The sequence below is a fragment of the Mercenaria mercenaria genome, chromosome 2, assembly GCF_021730395.1.
Source record: "Mercenaria mercenaria strain notata chromosome 2, MADL_Memer_1, whole genome shotgun sequence".
Classification (NCBI taxonomy): domain Eukaryota; kingdom Metazoa; phylum Mollusca; class Bivalvia; order Venerida; family Veneridae; genus Mercenaria; species Mercenaria mercenaria.
This window is the reverse complement of record NC_069362.1, coordinates 110,346,038-110,366,261: the sequence shown is the minus strand read 5'-3', so window position 1 is coordinate 110,366,261 and position 20,224 is coordinate 110,346,038. Positions and strand designations below refer to the sequence as shown.

Below are 20,224 nucleotides of genomic sequence, written 5' to 3'. Positions count from 1 at the left end.
GCAAGTAAGATGGTACGTCTTAATTGGTGTAACAACCTTTTTATTAAATGATATATCACAAAATAATGGGACAGAGCTTACTTCTATAAGTCTGGTAACTTAATAAATTTTGCAATTATTGAAATCAAGAGAATTTAAAGCGCAAGTTTTCGAAGAATCGTGACTTGATGAACATGTAGTATGCCTCACTTTCTTATGTTATCTCCTCCATCTTAATTTAAATCCTAAAGATAAGTCACAGGAAAAAACTCCAAATAGTGTCTGCTAGCTGATCGAATGTTTAACCTGGTTTATAAAGTGTATGCTTATGAATGCAGTTGCTTTAGAATTTATGAAATTCATATGTTCTATATTAAAAACAAGTAATCTTAAATGTCAATTTCGCCATAATATCTAGTAAAGCTATTTATCAAAGATATTGAAATCCACTGCTTGTTTCGGGATCTTCCATTTTCGCAATTAATTTATTTGAAATTGGATACCACCATGTCTCATTCCATTTAACCATTTAGTTGTTCCAAACATTTGTTGTAATATCTAGTTGTTCCAAACATTTGTTTGAGCGAAAGTGATCTCAGAAATAAAAACGGCAATTCAGCCCTCTATCACAGAACGTTAACTAATTAGGACATAATTTCTAATTACATCGGGCAGGCAATTTCACTGTCTTTTCGCCTTTAGCAGCAGTCTTCCAATAGAGGCATCTAGCAAACCATAAATAGATTCAACAATTAAGATTTCATAATCTTAAATTACAAGATAGTCCATAAAATTAGACTTTAATTCCTTCATTAAACAAAATGGCATAGACAAAACAAGAAACGTGTGCAGTAAATTGAACGTTTGTTAAAAAAATATATATATTGCGTAGGATGGGTTCCATCTGGATCTAGGGCTTGGCTTGTAATGGTGGGATGCATGTTCCTTTAAAATAAACGACTTTGACTTAGCAAGGGAGATTAAACTGTTTATCATATGCAAGCTATAAAACTACTGTTTGAAAGAACAGTGTAAATTGATAACGCTTGTCAATACTTCATTTTGATTTCTGGACCTAAACTCATATGTTAAATAGATGTTTATCCCACCAGCACCTATTAAAGCATTATAGCTTTAAGTTTATAATTTGAATCTAAACAAGTATATGGGCGCAAAGTTACACCCCATGAGTAAGTGTCAAACTATTATTGGAGGCGGGGTATGCACGATTCAAATCGTAATATACATGTGCAAGAATCAACTGATAAGTAAGGAAATGAGATTCATCTCATGGCTGGACGACATCCCCGACACTATAAACATTTAAACAATATAATTTCAACCTTACTTAAACATAAGGAGTGTTGAAATTATAGTATTTCTTTTCGTTTTGTAATAGCATAATTTTCTTGTATAATGGAAACCTAATAACCGATAACTGTTTTAAAAACATGGTGATTGTATTGGGTAAACTTAACTATTGAACTACTGGCCTGCAAATACCAATCGTACGAAATACACAATATATACAGAAAGAATATGACTCAAAATGAGCTGTATTTCTGAAGCAAGATATCCTAAATTGTAAGCCGAGTAAAATGTATGCATTAAAAACTGGTTCTTTCTGGTACTGATAAGTTTCAATACCTTTTAGTTTCATGATATTTCAGCAACTGATATTGTGTAAATGATGAATTACACCATGGAATGAAATGTCATAACATGTCAACATTGTATCTGCATTCCCTCATGCAAGTCAAACATTATAGGTTAAGAACGTTTTGGAATAAATAAATATTTTTAATAACTTCCAACTTACGTTTTTAGAGTGTTTGCATATTTTTACATTTTGAAACTAGAACCCGTAGAATATCAGTGGAAATTGGTAGATTGACAGATATGCCAATTACTGAAAAGAAATGTTGATTTCTTGAAGTTGGAAATGAATAACATTATTTGCTATGCTGTCAATGTTTTAGAGAGAGTAAAGAAATTATTTTTTAACAATTTTACTGTGAGAACACGAATATTACAATTTTTCTCAGCTTTTGATAAGCGAAAATAAAAAAACAGACAATGTAACTTTTTTGGATATTATCATGAAAACAAAACACATAACCCTTAAAATTTAATAACACTGTCTTTGATTCAGTGACTTATTTGTCATTGTGACTGATAGTATGTAACACTTGAATAGCCGACATATAATTCTGTAGCTTATACGGACATGTTTAGATAATTGTATATTAAAATCAATACATACATATACATTTTATTGTTTTATGTTTCTGCAAATGTGACTTTGTGTTTTGCGTTTTTGGAACGTGGCATTCCCTGTTTGATATTCATCCTTGTTTTTTGTTAGTATGAGTAATTATTGGTGCCCTCTTAAATAAATTACCATGCAAGCATCTGTAAGATTGCCCTAAACAGTACACTTAGCTTGCTTCTCATACATTCATTTTCATTCATTATGGATCCAGTGTCGTGCTCTTTGAACTGGGTAAACCCGATCATAGTAGTACATATGGCACCAGTCTACCCATTTTAATCTATTTCATTTACTGCATACATTTCAAATTTGGCAATATGGAAATTAAATGTTTGTAAATTAACAATGCTGATCAATATGTTGTGCAATAATAATCCGTAGAGTATGGTGGCTGATTTCTGCCATCTCGTTCTGGTGTGTTGGCGCGTTTGCAGGGCGCCAGAACGCCAGGACGCCAGGACGACAATTATACGCGCCAAGACGACAAACAAGGCATTTGTGGGCGCCAACACGCTAAATTGGGAAGTTGTCGTCCTGGCGTTCTGGCGTCTTGGCGCGTTTGCAGGGCGCCAAGACGCCAACACGACAGGACGACAATTATACGCGCCAAGACGACAAAATCCATATTTGTCGTTTTGGCGCGTTCACTTGTCGTGTTGGCGTCTTGGCGCGTATAATTGTCATCCTGGCGTGTTGGCGTCTTGGCGCCCTGCAAACGCGCCAAGACGCCAGAACGCCAGAACGACAAATGCCTTGTTTGTCGTCTTGGCGCGTATAATTGTCGTCCTGGCGTTCTGGCGTCCTGCAAACGCGCCAACACGCCAGAACGAGATGGCAGAAATCGGCCACCATAGTAGAGACTACTAATGTTTTGTTATAGTTTTTCGATATGCCAAAACTATTTCAAAATACTAGTACATTTTAAATATAGAAGGCACTGCATGCCAAACCTTATTTAGATGACTTAAAAATATTCTAGTAATGCGTTGTGATACAGCTGGACCGGTGGTCTGGTGGTAACACCCTTGACTGTCAATTCAGAGGTCCGGGGTCGAATCCCGAAATTTCTGAGATGCTCTTGAGTGTCTCCCACCTAACTAAGAGACCTGTACTGGTTCCTCCCAGGAAAGACGGTTTCGCTTGTATCCTGGCACGTTAAAGGGCTAAGTTAGCCGGATAGGTATCTGTATCTAAAAGGATTTCTCTTATCTCGTCTGTGGGTTTGATCTCACTCTGTCTCTCTGGTCAGATCGCTCTGTGTCTGTGCTAGTAGAGGATGAATTTTGCGTCCTGTGTGGCTGCGTTTGTTATATGTAAAGCGCTTTTGAATGTGTTTATCATGAAAAGGGCGCTATATAAATCTGGTATAAGAACAAAACTAATAATAATAATACATGTATATATCATGTATACTATATATTGTAAATAGAATAATTCATCATTTAACACGCAGGGCCCTACGTCATTACAAATGTTGTAATACTTGGATTTATTCCAGACATGCACTTATGACTTATCAATAGACAGGAGTGTATATGTCATCATATTTGAATATAAAATGGCTGTAACACTACAAGATGTACGGTTGTATAGTTCTTGTAGAATGTAACAGCCAATAAAAGTCTCCATCAGAAATGATCAGACACTGTAAAATTTTGATATGTTATATGGCGCCAAACAGGACTAAATATTTTGATTTCACATCTCATTTACATCGAAAGAAAAACATAAGGTATAAAATCAAAACTTTTACACCTGTTGGAATCACAGAGATGCAGCAAAACCAAGTGTTCAGACCCTATTTGTTGCCTCTTACGACCATGCAAAGGTAAGATAGTGGTTCCAATTCTTTTTCATACACAGATCGTTCCAGAACCACATGGGGCGTAAAATTTTGAAAGTTCTGCATTAGCAATAGTGAAAAAATACTGTCTGCCTCAGTTAGATTCAAGTTACATGTCTTCATGTAAACCCCATTCCAAGAATAAGATTTACCTGTAATTTATTTAATCTGGCACACCAATACGTTTTAAAAAACATCTAAGTTTCCTAAATACACAACAATTAACACTATCACTTTTATCAACATTAATTATACGCTGCATTCCAGTATAACCCATTAACTATGATCAAATAGTCTCGTGTTTTACAGTTAAATACACGTCTAGACCGGGGATACGATTAGTAAATATGTCATGAAATTAACTCTCGGAATTAAATCTATTTATAACTATTGTACTATTACTGTTAATGTCGAAAAGATCATAATGGGAATGTTTTTTGGGAAAAGGGTACATGGGCATTGGTACAAACATAGATTTTACAAGTCAAAATTTGAACTTTATTTTTCATTCTATATAAAAAGGTAAAAGGTACGGGTAGATTTCATTGAAGCACAGAGCACTCCAAACACAGCCATAGAGCCATGTATCACAAAGTAGGCCCGCTACAAAAAAAACTGTAACGGAAAAAATAAGCAGACGGGTTGCTTCAAAATCCAACAACAAGTACATTTCAGTCATATGCAAAATATAAAAATTGTTAAGGGGTTGATGAAAGGGAGGGAGAGTGTTGGGGGAAGTGGATAAAAGCAAGGATGACTAATCAACAGGGAAAGCCACGCTCCAAAAACGCAGTCTGCCTACACTGCAAACCACAGCAGCGTAAACACGCACGTACACACATAAACACACACACACACAACCACTCAACAGACACAAACATACACACACAGAGCAAACAAACAGACAAGCAGGAGAAACAATACAGTGTGACACCGTCCAAGACACACACACGACACACAAACAAACAGAGCAAACAATCATTGAATTTGTGGCGAGATTTCCGGGGTCCTAAATGAGTTTTCAGCTCTATACATATATAAACATTTTGTCTAGATCTAATAGAGCATTTTCATGAAAACACATGGAAAAGTAGGAGACAAATCAGATCCAGTCTTTGTGTCAAATTTTTGTTTCGTATGGGATGCTCTGTGCTTCGGAAAATCTAAAGATAAAGAACAATCTACCCTAACCTGTTTTTAATGGAATTTTTTGTAGTATATGTATTGTCTCATGTATCTGTGTAATATATTTGAAATAAAAAAGGGAATACACCAAGAAGTACCATGATGTTTCCTTTGTAACTAATCAATAAATGTAAACAGATACAAACACACTAATTCGACTGTTATAAATCATCGCAAAATTAAAACACTTCGAAATACTAGTTTATTGTATGATCTCTTTGGAAAGCAAGTTATTTAGTTTCGCTGCAAGATGGTGAACGAATCAATAATAAAATACTTCTAATCTTGCTACAGACACATGCATAGAATTGTTACAGTGTCGCATCAAATTAAATGGCAATGGTTACGCCAAACGATCTCAGTAATTCACGCAATAATGACACAGGGAAAACATCACAGAAGACATTCGCTGTTTTGATTGTAACCGCGGCTAAATTGAATCATTGTATTAGATGTTCTGTTATAATAATGGAACTGCGCTTTTTAAACCGAAACTATTTGAACGAACGTGTATTAACGCCTAACAAAGTTTATGCCTGATGTCTGACAATCTCTTTTTGCTTATATGCAAATATCTTTTCTTCTTGCGTAATATGATATATATATTTATACCTTTTCATATCAACTCATGCCATGTTAACTAATGGCCGGCATGAGTCCCTTCTTTCAGCTCGATTTCTCTGGCTTTCAGCATATAGCTTTATTACATGTTTACAGTATATTTAACAATAGTTTTTCATCATAATAGTTCTCTGGTACATAGATTGTTGCTTACGTGCAAGCCAGATTAAGAACGTTCATGAGTTCGATTTGTGTTACGAAATAATGTGATAGAGCTGAACTCCATTTGTCTATTTTCGCTAAAATCTTGTTCTCATCTTTCTGAAGGGATGCGTGTTACACGCATACTTAGAGAAAATGAAATAAGAGATTGCTTTTTCTTTAAATGTATAAAAATGGTCATATTCTTGTACTTTTGATTCCAGTAGATAGCATTTATTTCAGTCGCAGTTGTGTTGATATTCTTAAATCTTAAATTATCATTTGCCCCGTCTCATTTAGATGATTGAATCTATCAGGTAGTGCCACCGAACAAGCAAACGCCCATACAATAATAAGTAAATATAACATTTATACTGGTTCCAAGTTTAATATAGTTTTGCTTGTATGAAGTATAGCCATGGTTGAAAAATACTGAAATATCTCATTTTCAGCCGAGGGTCACGAAAAATTGCTGGCAAAATTGTTTTGTTAAAACAATAACTAAGCACCAAAATACTATGATATATTTAGGAATAGATTCAATACATTTTTGTTTAATGAGTTTCAAAAATCAAGGAGAATGTGTACTTCATGTTACTGGTATTTAAATATGCAGAAAAGACCCATAACTGATGCACCAAACTTTTCGCTTAAAAAACAAGGACAAATATCAAACAGGGAATACCATGTTCCAGAAACGCAGCCTTCCCCACCCCCCCCCCCCCCCCCCCAAAAAAAAAAATGAAACCCACAGCACGCAGACGTGCACACTACGAAGACTCAGACACACACGCAGACACAGACACAGATACACACACATACACACGCGCGCGCGCATACAAAGCAAACACACGAGGACTAAACGAAAAATAAAGGAACACAGTGGGGAACGGTCAGTGGGGAACTGGGCTTGGAACGTTCAGTGGCAAAAACACCACTGGGGAGCTTAAACCGGTTTATGGTGCGCACCCAACCTCACTCTTACCCCCACCGTGTTCCAAAGACACGGGACAGTGTGAATCTCGCCAGGTGAATCTCTAACACACGTGATGGAAACAAAAAGGCATTGCATGTAAAACACACAAATGTTTTTGTATAAATATGTAAAAAGCAAACCTTAAGAACCAAAAACGTATGTACTCAATGCCTTTGCAGAGAGAAACACCCTTGATTAAGGGTCCGACAAAACAGGCCAGAAGACAGATATCAAAACAGGTCAGTCCTGGTGGGATTTAAAAACTGCTTATCAGAGAGTCCTTCCCCTCTTCTGTCTGGGAAGCGTAGTGTCCAACTGTAAACGGGTTGAACACTAAACATGCGATATGTCTCAAAACAGTTGTGTCGTTACCTCTTTTAAGTCTGGCTATTCTACGTATCCTGATCTCGTCAAATTTTGATTGTTCACAAACTTAGGACATTCTTTGTGGTTTTATTATTTTATAGTGTTGTTGGAGAGAAGAACATTGAATTGAAGGGCGTTTTAGATAACGGTATTGTTCCAAAAGGTACTAAGGAATTACTGCTTTATGGACCACATCTTTTTGTATTGAAGCTTAAATGAAAAACCTGGATATTCTCCAAATAACCAACAATTTTTGAACTAGGTTTCATAAAATATTTTCATTTATTAAATTTATATTAATGACTGATGGGCAGACAGGCGGACATACGGATGAAAGAACCGACAAAATAAAGTGATTTGCCTATTCTATATTTTTCATTCTATCTATGTTTTAGGCATGAAATTATTTTTTTGTACTTTAAAACTCTTGTACTTTAAAAGTATGCCTGGATCAACTTGTTGTGACTAAAACGGACAGACAAACGTAGAAAATTAAGTAACGTGCAGGCTCTTTCTGGTAAAGTGTTATCAAAGAATCTCTTCTACTATTACAAGATCCATTTTGTCATATTTTTGGATATTTGTGCAAACATATTTGTTCTAAAGGGTACAAAACAAGAAACAGCATGCGTATTCTCTATAATTTGTATCTATCAATAAGCCAAGCTTCATGACAAATATCTTGTGCTTTTAAAATAATAGCAGAGCCCAATTTTGATTGTCACATTTTGTAAGTATTTGCTGTTATAGCATTAACATTTGTTGCCATAGAAAAGGAAAAAAGAACGTGAAAATTGTCCCTCTATATTACCATTTATCTTTGAAATATGTTTCGTATAACATATCCTGTGCTTTAGAAGTAAAATGCAGGATCCCACTTTGTCAATTGTCTGTCATATTTTGGAATTATTTTTTGTCAAAGCAACAACATTTTTCCACAACAACAATTAAAACAATTTGCATATTGTTCTTTTTGTCATGTATCCTAGTACCAAGATTCATGAACAGTATCTTGTACTTTTTAAATTATCGTAGGATCCTATTTAATGTGACCGATTGACTAACTGACAAACGGACGTATAGACGAACTGACTGATGGACGAACGAGATTTGCAAACCATAAACTCCCTCCTGTGGCCTAAAAATACAGAAATTAATTGCCATTTTCTGGAAATTTCCATTTTTGCACTAATTCTGATTGGAACTGAATATCAACTAGTCCCATTCCGCTGAGACCAAAATGAAAATTAAAATATGGCGTTGCATACATATTTTAGTACAAACCATGATCACGAACGGGAAAATACTAGCCTATTCCAGTCGTCCGTTTCTCAGTGTACACGCTAAATTCCACAAATGGTTTATATATAATTTATTTGCACGAGCTATCCTTCAAAATATCTGGTTTGAACAGATATTGTGACAGGTGTGTCTAGAGTCGTTTTAATTCATAGGTACGCGAAGTGTGTTTATGCAACAGGAATGTTCAAAGTGATTTATAGATTGAATAAATCAATTGTATGATTTCATATTTTGAATACTTTCAATCATTATCTCTAGTTTTATTGTGTAACTTTGAACACTGAACATAATCTTCTCGACTTCTTGTGTGTGTTACAAACACATGAAGTTCGGAAAGTGTGGATTACCAGACGTTTTATCTGTCTTTTATTTTAAAAACACATAATTTACGTTGAATTGACACAGTCTGTGGAAAAGTGACTTATGTATAATTCAAGCTAAACAGTCAAGCTTTTCAATATGCATAACACCCACTTGTCGAACTCTACTTTTAGGAAATGTCATCTGGTGCTCTGGAACAACTGCCTACAGTGCCAGATTTTGACCTTCTCTTGCATCACTTAGTATTGGAGTGTTTTAATTTAGCTAAGTACATCAGACATGCAATCAATTTCACTGTGTTTTACCTTTGGCCTAATTATTCCAATAGGAACAACTAGGAAAACTTAAATAGTTCCATGGATGGATAGCCCGTGAAATAAATTATACAAGTCAAAATACACCCCTGTGCAGATATACTGTAGCGGATCAATGTATGTTTTAATAGCCGACTATGACATGACAAGGGAGATTATAATGTATATCATATACAAGCTTTAGACCTACTTTTTATGAATGAGCGGTGTAAATACATTTTAGTTCATTGATAACACTTGTCAATATTTCATTCAGATTTGTGGACCTCATTTCATAGATTAAAAGCGTATTGATCCAGACAGTGTATTTTTCAATGAATATTAGCTTTAAGTTTACAATTTGAATTTTAACAAGTTTATCCTACACATTGAATGAGCGCAAAGTTACGCCCCATGAGTAAGTGTGAAATATATCAACCATCCACGATATGCATGCGGGAAAATCACGTTTTAGAAGTGACTTGGTAATATTCCCGCCTCTATAAGAATTTAATTCATCCCAAACAAACCCAGCGTGTTTACTTAATAGTATGCCTGTTTCATGTCATTATAACGTACAAATGCGGGTATAATGGAACAAGGGCTCATTAAAGTTTACCGTAAAAACAAATACTGCAATACAGAGTGGAAAATCATCAAACATAACAAATATGCATGAAATCAACAGATACAATAATTACTCAGAAAGAATATGACTCAAAATTAATTGTTGTATTTTGTATGATTAGTATCTAGTTGTTCTTGTCCAATCACTGTTGGGCTATTGTTTACCGTTTTCACAACATCCGTCTTTATATCTTTACAAAGTGAGCATTTCATAACTATAAAGTTTCAAGTATTTTAACCCGGTATTAGTCGATGAGTAATCATTGTTTAGCAATTGTCATGTACGCAGAAGCCGTATAATTTGTCTGAAACACCAAAACAAATTGCATATTTACTGTATTGACAAATGACCTTCGATATAGTGCATGTTATGTTAATACCTGACTCCGATCGGGTTTGGGGTGAAACGGATGTTTGGATTGTTAAGATGGACTGATGGATGAATAAATTTCATCAACTTTGACTAATGCGAATATGTGGAATGCATGTTATGTTTACATTAATGGGAGGGGGGAGGTGGCACTATTTGCATTTCTTAAAATACTCGACACGTTTCGCAATGTAACTCATTACCCCTTTGAATAAGAATTAACGCAATACCACCAACACATTTCGTTTAACTACTGTCTACTCATTTCCCGGTCCTAAGATTTTATTCACAGTGAAAATAAACAACATTGATATTATCGCCTTCAGTCATTAAATAATATGTAATTTACATGATTATAAAATGATGGATAGTTAGTAACACCTTAAATGTCATTAACAAATATTATATCTAATTTGGCAGTCAAGGTTTAGAATCTAACTTACATGATTTTCGCATTTGTTTCTTTTTGCTTTTGTACTCTACCATGCAAAAGTTATGAATTGTAAGTTATAATTAACTGTATTGTACGAATGTTTACATTTGAATTTAATGTGTAAAGACTTCCTAGATATGTAAGTAGGTAGGTAGATATGTAGATTTCTATCTAGCTTGGTAAGCAGGTAGGTAGGTAGGTAGATATGTAGATTTCTAGCTAGCATGATACGCAGGTAGGTAGGTAGGTAGATATGTAGATTTCTAGCTAGCTTGGTAAGCAGGTAGGTAGGTAGATATGTAGATTTCTAGCTAGCTTGGTAAGCAGGTAGGTAGGTAGATATGTAGATTTCTAGCTAGCTTGGTAAGCAGGTAGGTAGGTAGGTAGGTAGATATGTAGATTTCTAGCTAGCTTGGTAAGCAGGTAGGTAGGTAGGTAGATTTCTAGCTGGCTTGGTAAGCAGGTAGGTAGGTAGGTAGGTAGATATGTAGATTTCTAGCTGGCTTGGTAAGCAGGTAGGTAGGTAGGTAGGTAGATATGTAGATTTCTAGCTAGCTTGGTAAGCAGGTAGGTAGGTAGGTAGGTAGATATGTAGATTTCTAGCTAGCTTGGTAAGCAGGTAGGTAGGTAGGTAGGTAGATATGTAGATTTCTAGCTAGCTTGGTAAGCAGGTAGGTAAGTAGGTAGGTAGATATGTAGATTTCTAGCTAGCTTGGTAAGCAGGTAGGTAGGTAGGTAGGTAGATATGTAGATTTCTAGCTAGCTTGGTAAGCAGGTAGGTAGGTAGGTAGGTAGATATGTAGATTTCTAGCTATCTTGGTAAGCAGGTAAGCAGGTGGGTAGGTAGATATGTAGATTTCTAGCTAGCTTGGTAAGCAGGTAGGTAGGTAGGTAGATTTTTGTATAAATTTAACATTACAATAATAAGGCAACAACATTATATACAAAGGATAGCTCAAAGAGGATAAATAAAAAACCTTCTAGGTTCCACCTGGATCCGTCTATAACAATAAGCTGACGTAGAAAAAGATGAATATTGTAATCTCACAGGTAAAAAAACTAGTCTATATTTAAAAAGTAACTCATTTGAAATGACAAATTGAGTATGAATATAAAATATGCGATTATATGAACTATAAAAAAGAAGTTCAAAATTGTTAGTTTATACTAATTTGTTTTAGTTCGATTGTGATGAAAGGTTTAAGCTTATAGGAACCGCTCTCGAGTCCGCTTTCTGGAAAAAACCAGTACTGGTGTCATATGAGAAGTCATGGCCGTGACCCCAGTGTGGCTCGAACCCACGACCCCTGGATTGAGCGGCCGATACCTTATCCACTAGACCACTGCTTCCTCAAAATTGTTATAGACTGGAAAATGGTAATAAATGTTCAGTTAGTAAATATTCCTCAACGAGACACGTTAACCTTTAGCCTGCTTCCGGCAAGTGATTCTGCCTTTGCGACCAGTGCAGACCAAGATCAGGCATGGTCTGCACTGTTCGCGTTTCAGTCTGTAAATTTTCAGTAAACGCTCCTGCGAATAATAAATGGTACTGCCCAAATTGAATGATATACTAGTCCATTTTAGAAATTTAGCAGAATGAAGGTAAAACAAATGATTTTGAACCGAAACCGAAAACCTTTGGTGATGAAACAAGACCATTTTATAAAATATTGTACTTGTAACAATACTGGCAGATAATTTGTGAATTTAGTACAATGCTTACGGATTGTTCTAACTAAAATGAAATTACCTTCAAAGTATAGTGAGGTTGGATTTAGAGTCGAAAGGAATTATACAGTCAACACTACTTGAAAATGATGCCCAATGTAAGCAAAAAAGTTCTCTTTATCAGTTTTGGTGTTGTAATCTAAGTTCAAAAAAACAATTAGCTTATTTCGAGTGATCTTTATTTTGTTTAAGAGTTCTATGAAACTATGTTGTAGCTGCATAGCCGATGAATTACACTGATATCTTAATAGGCCGTTTAAAAATCTCATGTTTTCTGTAAACACTTGAGTCTAAATTTGATTTTCTTTAAAACAGACATGGCACAAAACAGACAAACTGTGGTCAATGAGTCAAAACATTTCTTTAAATAAGTTTTTTGTTCGAAGCAATGTCCCTGATGTCAAGTTTTATGCTGAGACTTTAACTTTTGCATAAATCATCTAATACAAAGATGCAAAGAAAACTTGTTGAAAGTATGTCACTCAGTTACAGTAATCATTAAATACCTTCTGTACCAGAGACCAAACAATTTGATTTACTACTGCTGATATGTCATTCACATAAATAGAAAACAGCAAAGATCATAGAATTGACCCTTGAGGTACACCACAAATAATAATGGCCTCTATCGAAATGTATCCGATTGTGTCCATCAGACAGATACGAAGCACACAACCTGACCACAAACCATACTCGAAATTCAATAAAAGAACTCCATGACTTATTGTACAATGCACCAGGCGCCTTCTGTAAGTACCATTCCTTCACGATGATCTTTATCAATCTGATAATAAATTCTTGTTATATTAAATATCATTTCCATTTTATGAATAGTTCGTTCGAAATTCATGATTTTCATTTTACAATGTGTGCGCATGTACATATTCCTGTCTGAATAGAGGACGTAATACAATCGCATGGAGGAAACTAAAATTCTCAGCATATTCTTAAACAAAGTTTACTAAACATTAAACGAAAAAAAAAATACATACAAATTATTTTGTTTTGACTGTTGTACATTTCGAAATACTAATATGAAATAATACCAAAAAAAAATATTCAAAGTCGTAAATGAATGATCTGTTCAAATGAATGCTACAGAAACATTCGCCAAACTGTTATCGTACTGCGCGAAATTAAATAGCAATGATTGTTCCTAATGATTTCAGTAATTCACGCAATAATGGCACTAGGAAAAACCACGTGGCAGACACCCGCGGATTTAATTGTAATCAGCTGAATTGAATCAGAAATTATTTGCATTTCTGTTAAAACAATGGAATTTCGCATTTCGTCATTCTGAAAATATTTAGAATTATGAATAATGCAAAAAAAAATACAGATTTAAGGAAATGAACTTTGGATTAAACTTTGATTATTCCTGGTTAAGCTAACTTTAAGATTTTATAACATACACATCACCGAGTATACAAACACTACACTGATGTAGTTATTTACTTTGACTTCAAGACTTTCACTAATTATTTAGACCTTTAGCCGTCCTGCTTTCAAAATTTGCCTACATTCCGAGTTCTGGTCGCACAAAGCAAGAATGCTGTTTTTATGTGCCCTGTCATGTAAAAACGTATAACATGTATTAATGGACTAGGTATGACTTTAACAAGGCAGAACAAATAACATGTTTATAACGCACGTGTTAGAGTGTCTCAATTTATACTAAAGTCTATAGCTAGAGTTTATTGCATGTATAGATATCTTAGATTTACTAGACTTTCTATTCAGTTGCAGCAAGAACGATGAAAGTCCAAACCTCAGGTGCTCAGAATCAACGTAGATTGGAGTTTCGATATAAAGACTCAGGCTCAGGTTAACAAATAGCTTCAACAGAAATTTAAATGATCAGTTACAAAAAAAAGTAAGCCCAAGCGCCTAATATTGATGCAAATGTCTTTAGATTAATTAAGATATCTTTTCGTACATAAAGACTTTGATATTGCGGACATTTGGAAAATTGGACGTCTTTTCTGTTTACACAAAGACAGACCACTTTACCTTTTTATCCCCCATCTTACGTAAACTCATTAAATTCATACAAATCATACAGCATGATGCATTGTAACAGCAAAACTAGGAAACCACTTGTTGTGTTGAACGGGAAGTATAGCAGAACTGTGAGAGCTGTTATGCTCTATCGATTCGGCAAAACGATGAAGAGCGAATTCAAATCTAACGCGAATATTGAGCATAAAAGAACTAAATCAATGCACTGAAACGCTGTATGTTTTTCTCTCCACGAGCCCCCACTGGATCAATTTATCCATAGCCAGACGGAACCGATATATTTGTAGATCTTGCAATTTTGAAGAGCTTTTAGTTTACATTCGCGTTTTCTGTGGAATATACGTAAAAATATTATAAATAAAATGATATGCAATTTCAGCAATTGTGGTTCCTCTTTAGTAAACATTTTGCCAAGTGTAGAAAAAGTGGGTTATATTCCATTAAGACTATCATAATGTGTTTGAAACACTTAAAAGTACTTAGAAATTAATATTTTCCGTTTTGTAAAACCGATAAATATCGCTGGTATTTAAGACATTGCCGCCTCAGGTATATCGTACAGGTAGATCGTTATTTTTATCTTTCGTTAAGATAATATTTTAAAACTGACTGAGCATGCGCGACTGACGTATAGTGGTTGGTAGTAAAGCATGTCGGGTCTTATATATCAATTCGGCTTAAGCTAAATAACTATAAACTGATATTGAGTGACTCTGTTCCAATCGAGTAAACGTACAAAGTCAGTGTTGTTTAATGTTTAAACAGAAACGGAGCCATCAAATACGAGAGGATTTTTATATGGATTTTATTTTACAATCTTAGATGTGGTGTACAGTTAGGAGTATAGAGTAACGAGGATTAAGTCAATGTCGTTTTAAACGATAGTAGGAGACATAATTTATTAGGACAAAATGAAGTTGTTCAGATTGAGATTCATTTTACTTGGATTATTGTTGTGTTTATATCATGTTTGGTGCTTAACTTGTGGAACTGACTTTGATGACACCGCTTCCAGTGCTTATACCGCAGACATTGTTATAATAGGCGCTCTTACACAGTTATTACCTCCAACTGACAACATATATAATGCTACGGTTACAATAAGTAAAAATCGTAATGTACTTAAAGGTAAATCTTTATTAGAAAGTAAGAGACTCTTAAACAGAAGGGGTTCACGTCTCCTGACCATAGGGAAATTTGGAAAACGTAGCCCAGAATACTGCATTGCAGATATCAAAAGGGACGAGGAATATATATTCTTCTTAAATAGAACTAACGATAGAAAATATTTTAAACTTTCGGCAATGCCATTGTCGACAAGTAATAAAAAGCTTACAAGAAGAGCAAAAAAGAATATAAAGAAAATTCTGTGCAATAACCCACCCTGTGGTAAGTATAAGTTTTCCTTATTTATATATCGTGTTACTAGACCGGGTTCTCATCTTAGAATATATCTTAAAGAGCAAAGAACGTCAGTTGGATTGAAAGAATGAAATACGACTTTTACACCCGGAAAGTTATAAAATTTCAAGGTTTTTTTTTTGTCCACTTTCAAATTTGTAACTTTACAGAAGTGGTTGCCGTTATCTGAATCATTTTACTTCACAAAATTTCGGTGATTTTTAAATCCGGAAATGTTGCCAATTAAATCTGAGGTGTTTTCTTAATCGTTATGTTATAATACTTGACAATATGAGATGTTTTTCCCCGTGTGTATAAAACGCTATATTGCGTGATAAACGTATTTTTCGTAACTTGTTAAATCAAAATCTAGCCTGTAGGTGGTATAATATGTCACGTGAAGTCAATGAATCTAAGGTTGTATTAAATTTTTGCCATTACTTAAAGTCATTTGAATAATTTAATCGCTGCTCATCCCTATTTATGGATTGTTGAGATAATAAAACACTCGTGCTCACAGGGCAACGCGTTAATTACACAATAGCTTGAAAATATGACAGATATAATCTGAATTCTGTAAAAAAAATTAATAACATCACAAATTTAAAAGGAGATAACCCAGTTAAACGTAAATATATCAAATGTCTTGAGTTCAGTGTCACTCCAAAATATGCCTTTGCAGATTAAAAGTTTGTTATCTCGCGCAGATCTCTATTTTAAACGCTAAAACCACGACTTCAAGTTGGTATAGCTATTTCATTCAAATGTGTACCGACTTACAAAAACTGATTACCAGATAGACAGTTATTATTTCATACAGTCTAGTAAATATCCCGTTTTTAAATAAAACACACCAAGTCTTAACGAATCGTATTAAACGTAATGTTTGGTAACAAAAAAAGTTAACACACAAAAAATATGAATCGATATATTGAAGGTCACGAGAAAATATTGAAATGCGCAAAATGTATATAAGTTTCTGCACTAGCGCATACGTTTAAACAGATCTATACTGCTACGGTATAACTGCACGTGTTTTTTGCCGCTGTAAATTAAAACTGCAATTTTCATTATGACAAAAAACTCGAGATGTAATTGATTAACCAGTTTTTGCCTGATAACAGATAATGTTAAGAGATGTTCGTAATCATTACAACAGACTACCTTGACATTTTAATATTCTCGCCGTCATTCTACGCAAAAACATTAGGCCAACTTTTATTTCATTACCAGGTAATGAATGATCAATAAACAGCGCTTTTCCTCCTGTCCTTGTGAGGTTAATTGCAAACATGTATAAAATTGTATGTTTACATTTATTGTGAATGTAGTGTTTTTCATTAATGTTCAGATTTATTTCCATCATTTCATATAGTTAAATTTGAAGAATTTTATAATAAATATGATCACTCAATGACCTCGTGCATGCTAGGCAGATAACCTGTACTTCCAAAAAGATACACAATAATGTATAGTCTAGAAAACAAACCGTGAAAAGCTCAAGCCGTGAATGATACCAGTTACTTACAATGTCCATAACAGTCAGTAAATAGACCCATCATTTTTAATTGGTTCGCATGCATTTTGACCATCAATAATTATACATTTTCCTTGTCCTATTGATCATTCATATATGTCCTAATTAGCCAATGGGGATTGTTCTCCCAGGACATAACGATCCATGCTTTTTTCATTGATTGTCAATTTGTTGGTATACTGTGAGAGAAATATTATTTTCCATTCTGTGTTTTTGTTATTGATGCTGATGCTTAACCCCTGTCCTGCTGAATTTCTGTAATGAACTTGTCCATCTTTCAGTTTGGACAGTACCATTATCTGTCAAAAAAGTGCATACCAAAAAGATACAGACTAATGTGCGATAGTGCAGATCTTGATCACACTCATGATCGTCAGCTGATCATGATTACTGTCGCAAAGCAGAATCAGTCGTGTCCAGCATGATAAGGAATAAAACGTGTATAAAAGGAAAAAATGATTTTAGGATCCTGCTGATTAATAGGTCAATAAGTCATTATAAATTTCAACATCATATCACTTACCACTAAAGTTGTTTGTTTTAGTGCAAGAAGTACCTTTTTCAGACGTATTCAAATATCCGCCCAAGTATTTCCATTTACTTGACAAAACATTGATAACCAAAGTCTGGTTAGATAGTGATAAATGAAAAATGAAAAAAAAAACACGATAGAATTGGTAGTCAGAACTTTTAGTTCAAAATCCATTTATGGATTAAAAGGCGAATATATAAACAAATGAAATCCACTTATAAGGTTAATGACCTGTATATAATTACAGAATAAACTGCAAATCTGGGATCGGCCAGTGCAAATCTAAAACCAGAAAGTCCGTATAGTGATTCAGAAAATTATGTGACGCCAGTTGAAGAAAGCGACCATCCTACTGAAGTTAAAACTCGTATAAACAAACAAGGTTTGCAAACAGTGCAACGTAGCAGAAATGTATGAGAAAATATATGATCCGTTTTATTTTTTCCTCACTTTTATATTAATAATAAAACGCCGGTAAAACACAACTTTTAATTGATGTAGAGTTCAACGCAAAATACAGCGGTTTTTAATTTTATTCACTTAACTAGTTTTAACGAAAGAATGCCTTTAAGGATGGCTTAAAATATATTTGTGATATTCATACCCCATCAAAATTATTAATTTGTCAAGGACTGAGGGATAGCGTATTTTTCTCGACTTCTTAAAATGTAGGATTGTTTACAAAAGAAACTGGAGACACAGCGCAATCCTTTTTCCTGCGCTCAGAATGAAAATTGTAAACAAGATAGGTTCAGTAGTAATACAGTAAAATAGATAATCATTAAACTTCCTAACAATTATTTCCGCTTAAGGATCAGCGTAGAATATTTGAATACAAAGTGAATTTGCATTTTGATGTTTATTCAAATGAGCATACATGAATGCAGCTTAATATCATATTAAGCTAACCTGAATTATAAAGTAGTTCGTGCTCGTTTGTATAGTATTTGCAAAAATGAAAGAGGTTATGTAACTGAATTAAGGTTTCGGATCCGTAATGACAAATCGGCAAATTCCACATTTCTCCGTCTTTTACGAAAGTCATACGCGTGTTAAGCTTCATTTACGGTCAAAGAACAGCGAATTGCCGAACGAGGTTACGTAATCACACGGACATTGCCGAGTGCCATTACAGGTCATTACAGGTCCGCTACATTAGCTCTAAGTCCCATTTGTCACATAAAATTGAAATGGCATACATAACTTCAATGAATAGTCGCCTTAATTTTACTCTTCAGTGTGAAATGCATCTATGAGGTCTTCAAGCCGAGTACAGTTTTGTCTAATCAATTTAGGAAGCTACATATCTTTATCGATATAATACAACATCAAAGTTATAAGAGACGTTCATCCTCGAGAGAATCTGCTGATCATGATTTCTCTACATATTTGCATTATCAATTCTCTTAGGTACCAACATAGTTACTTGCACTGTCTCTTTATATTTTTCTGTAACAAGCTTTGATAATGTGTACATGGACGTCTCTGTATTGATCAAATCAAAGGAAAACAGCGGAAATAGTTATTTAAAGAAAAGACTCCCATACGAGAATAAAGAAAAAACAATGTAGTACGAAAACATATTAGAACGAAGAGTCTGCCTAAAACATTGTACTTGCCGAAATATGTGATTGTACATGAGCGTGCCCTTGTCAGCTATAGGAGATGGCTAAAATCTGAACTTCGTTTTAAAACATATATATATAGAGAGATTTATATAAGTTTTTATTGAAAATTTGTTAACTACATAACAAATGTAAGTTTCACTCTATTCGAAAAAACTATAAAGAGTCAATGGGAATCATTTTGAACAAGAAATAAGCTAAAAGTCCCATCTATCACATGCAATGGTAACGCCATTCATAACTTCACCAAATAGTCGCTTTTACCTGAGATTTTTACAAAGTTGGAAATGAATAGTGAATGAAAATGCTATATTGCCTCAATGTACAAACTAAAAAAAGACACGCCTTTTCCATACTATGCTATAATGGTTCAACAATGATCAATTCGTTTGGAGCATCAGCTACCGTACGTACTATATACTGAAACCCCGGGAGGGAAGGAATTATTCCTATTCAAATAAGCGACATGTCACGTACTCCAACTTTGTTTATATTCTGTGATTTTGCAGTGGCTTTTACGCCGTTTAATAACATTTCTTCTGCTTCATATAGCTGACAAAAAAGCAAGTCTGTGTCTGAAGAAAAACAAGAGCTATTTAACGCGCGATTAACCAATGCACCGTGCCTTGGTGCTTCACAAATGAAAT

At 34.5% G+C, this 20,224-nt stretch overlaps 1 protein-coding gene across 6 annotated transcripts in view; it reads left to right on the top strand.

Moving 5' to 3' along the window:
• Nucleotides 1-20,224, top strand: part of LOC123564890 (pro-neuregulin-1, membrane-bound isoform-like) — an 87,051-nt gene that overhangs the window by 14,926 nt on the left and 51,901 nt on the right. The window contains exon 1 of one of the 6 annotated variants that reach the window (XM_045358799.2): nucleotides 15,081-15,871. The exons of 1 other annotated variant lie outside the window; for it this stretch is intronic. In XM_045358799.2, coding sequence (XP_045214734.2) covers nucleotides 15,394-15,871 — 478 coding nt within the window. In that variant the 5' untranslated portion in view covers nucleotides 15,081-15,393. Of the gene's footprint in view, nucleotides 1-15,080; nucleotides 15,872-20,224 lie in introns of those variants that run through there. 4 more of the 6 variants (XM_045358801.2, XM_045358802.2, XM_045358803.2 and 1 more) reach the window with 4 other exon arrangements.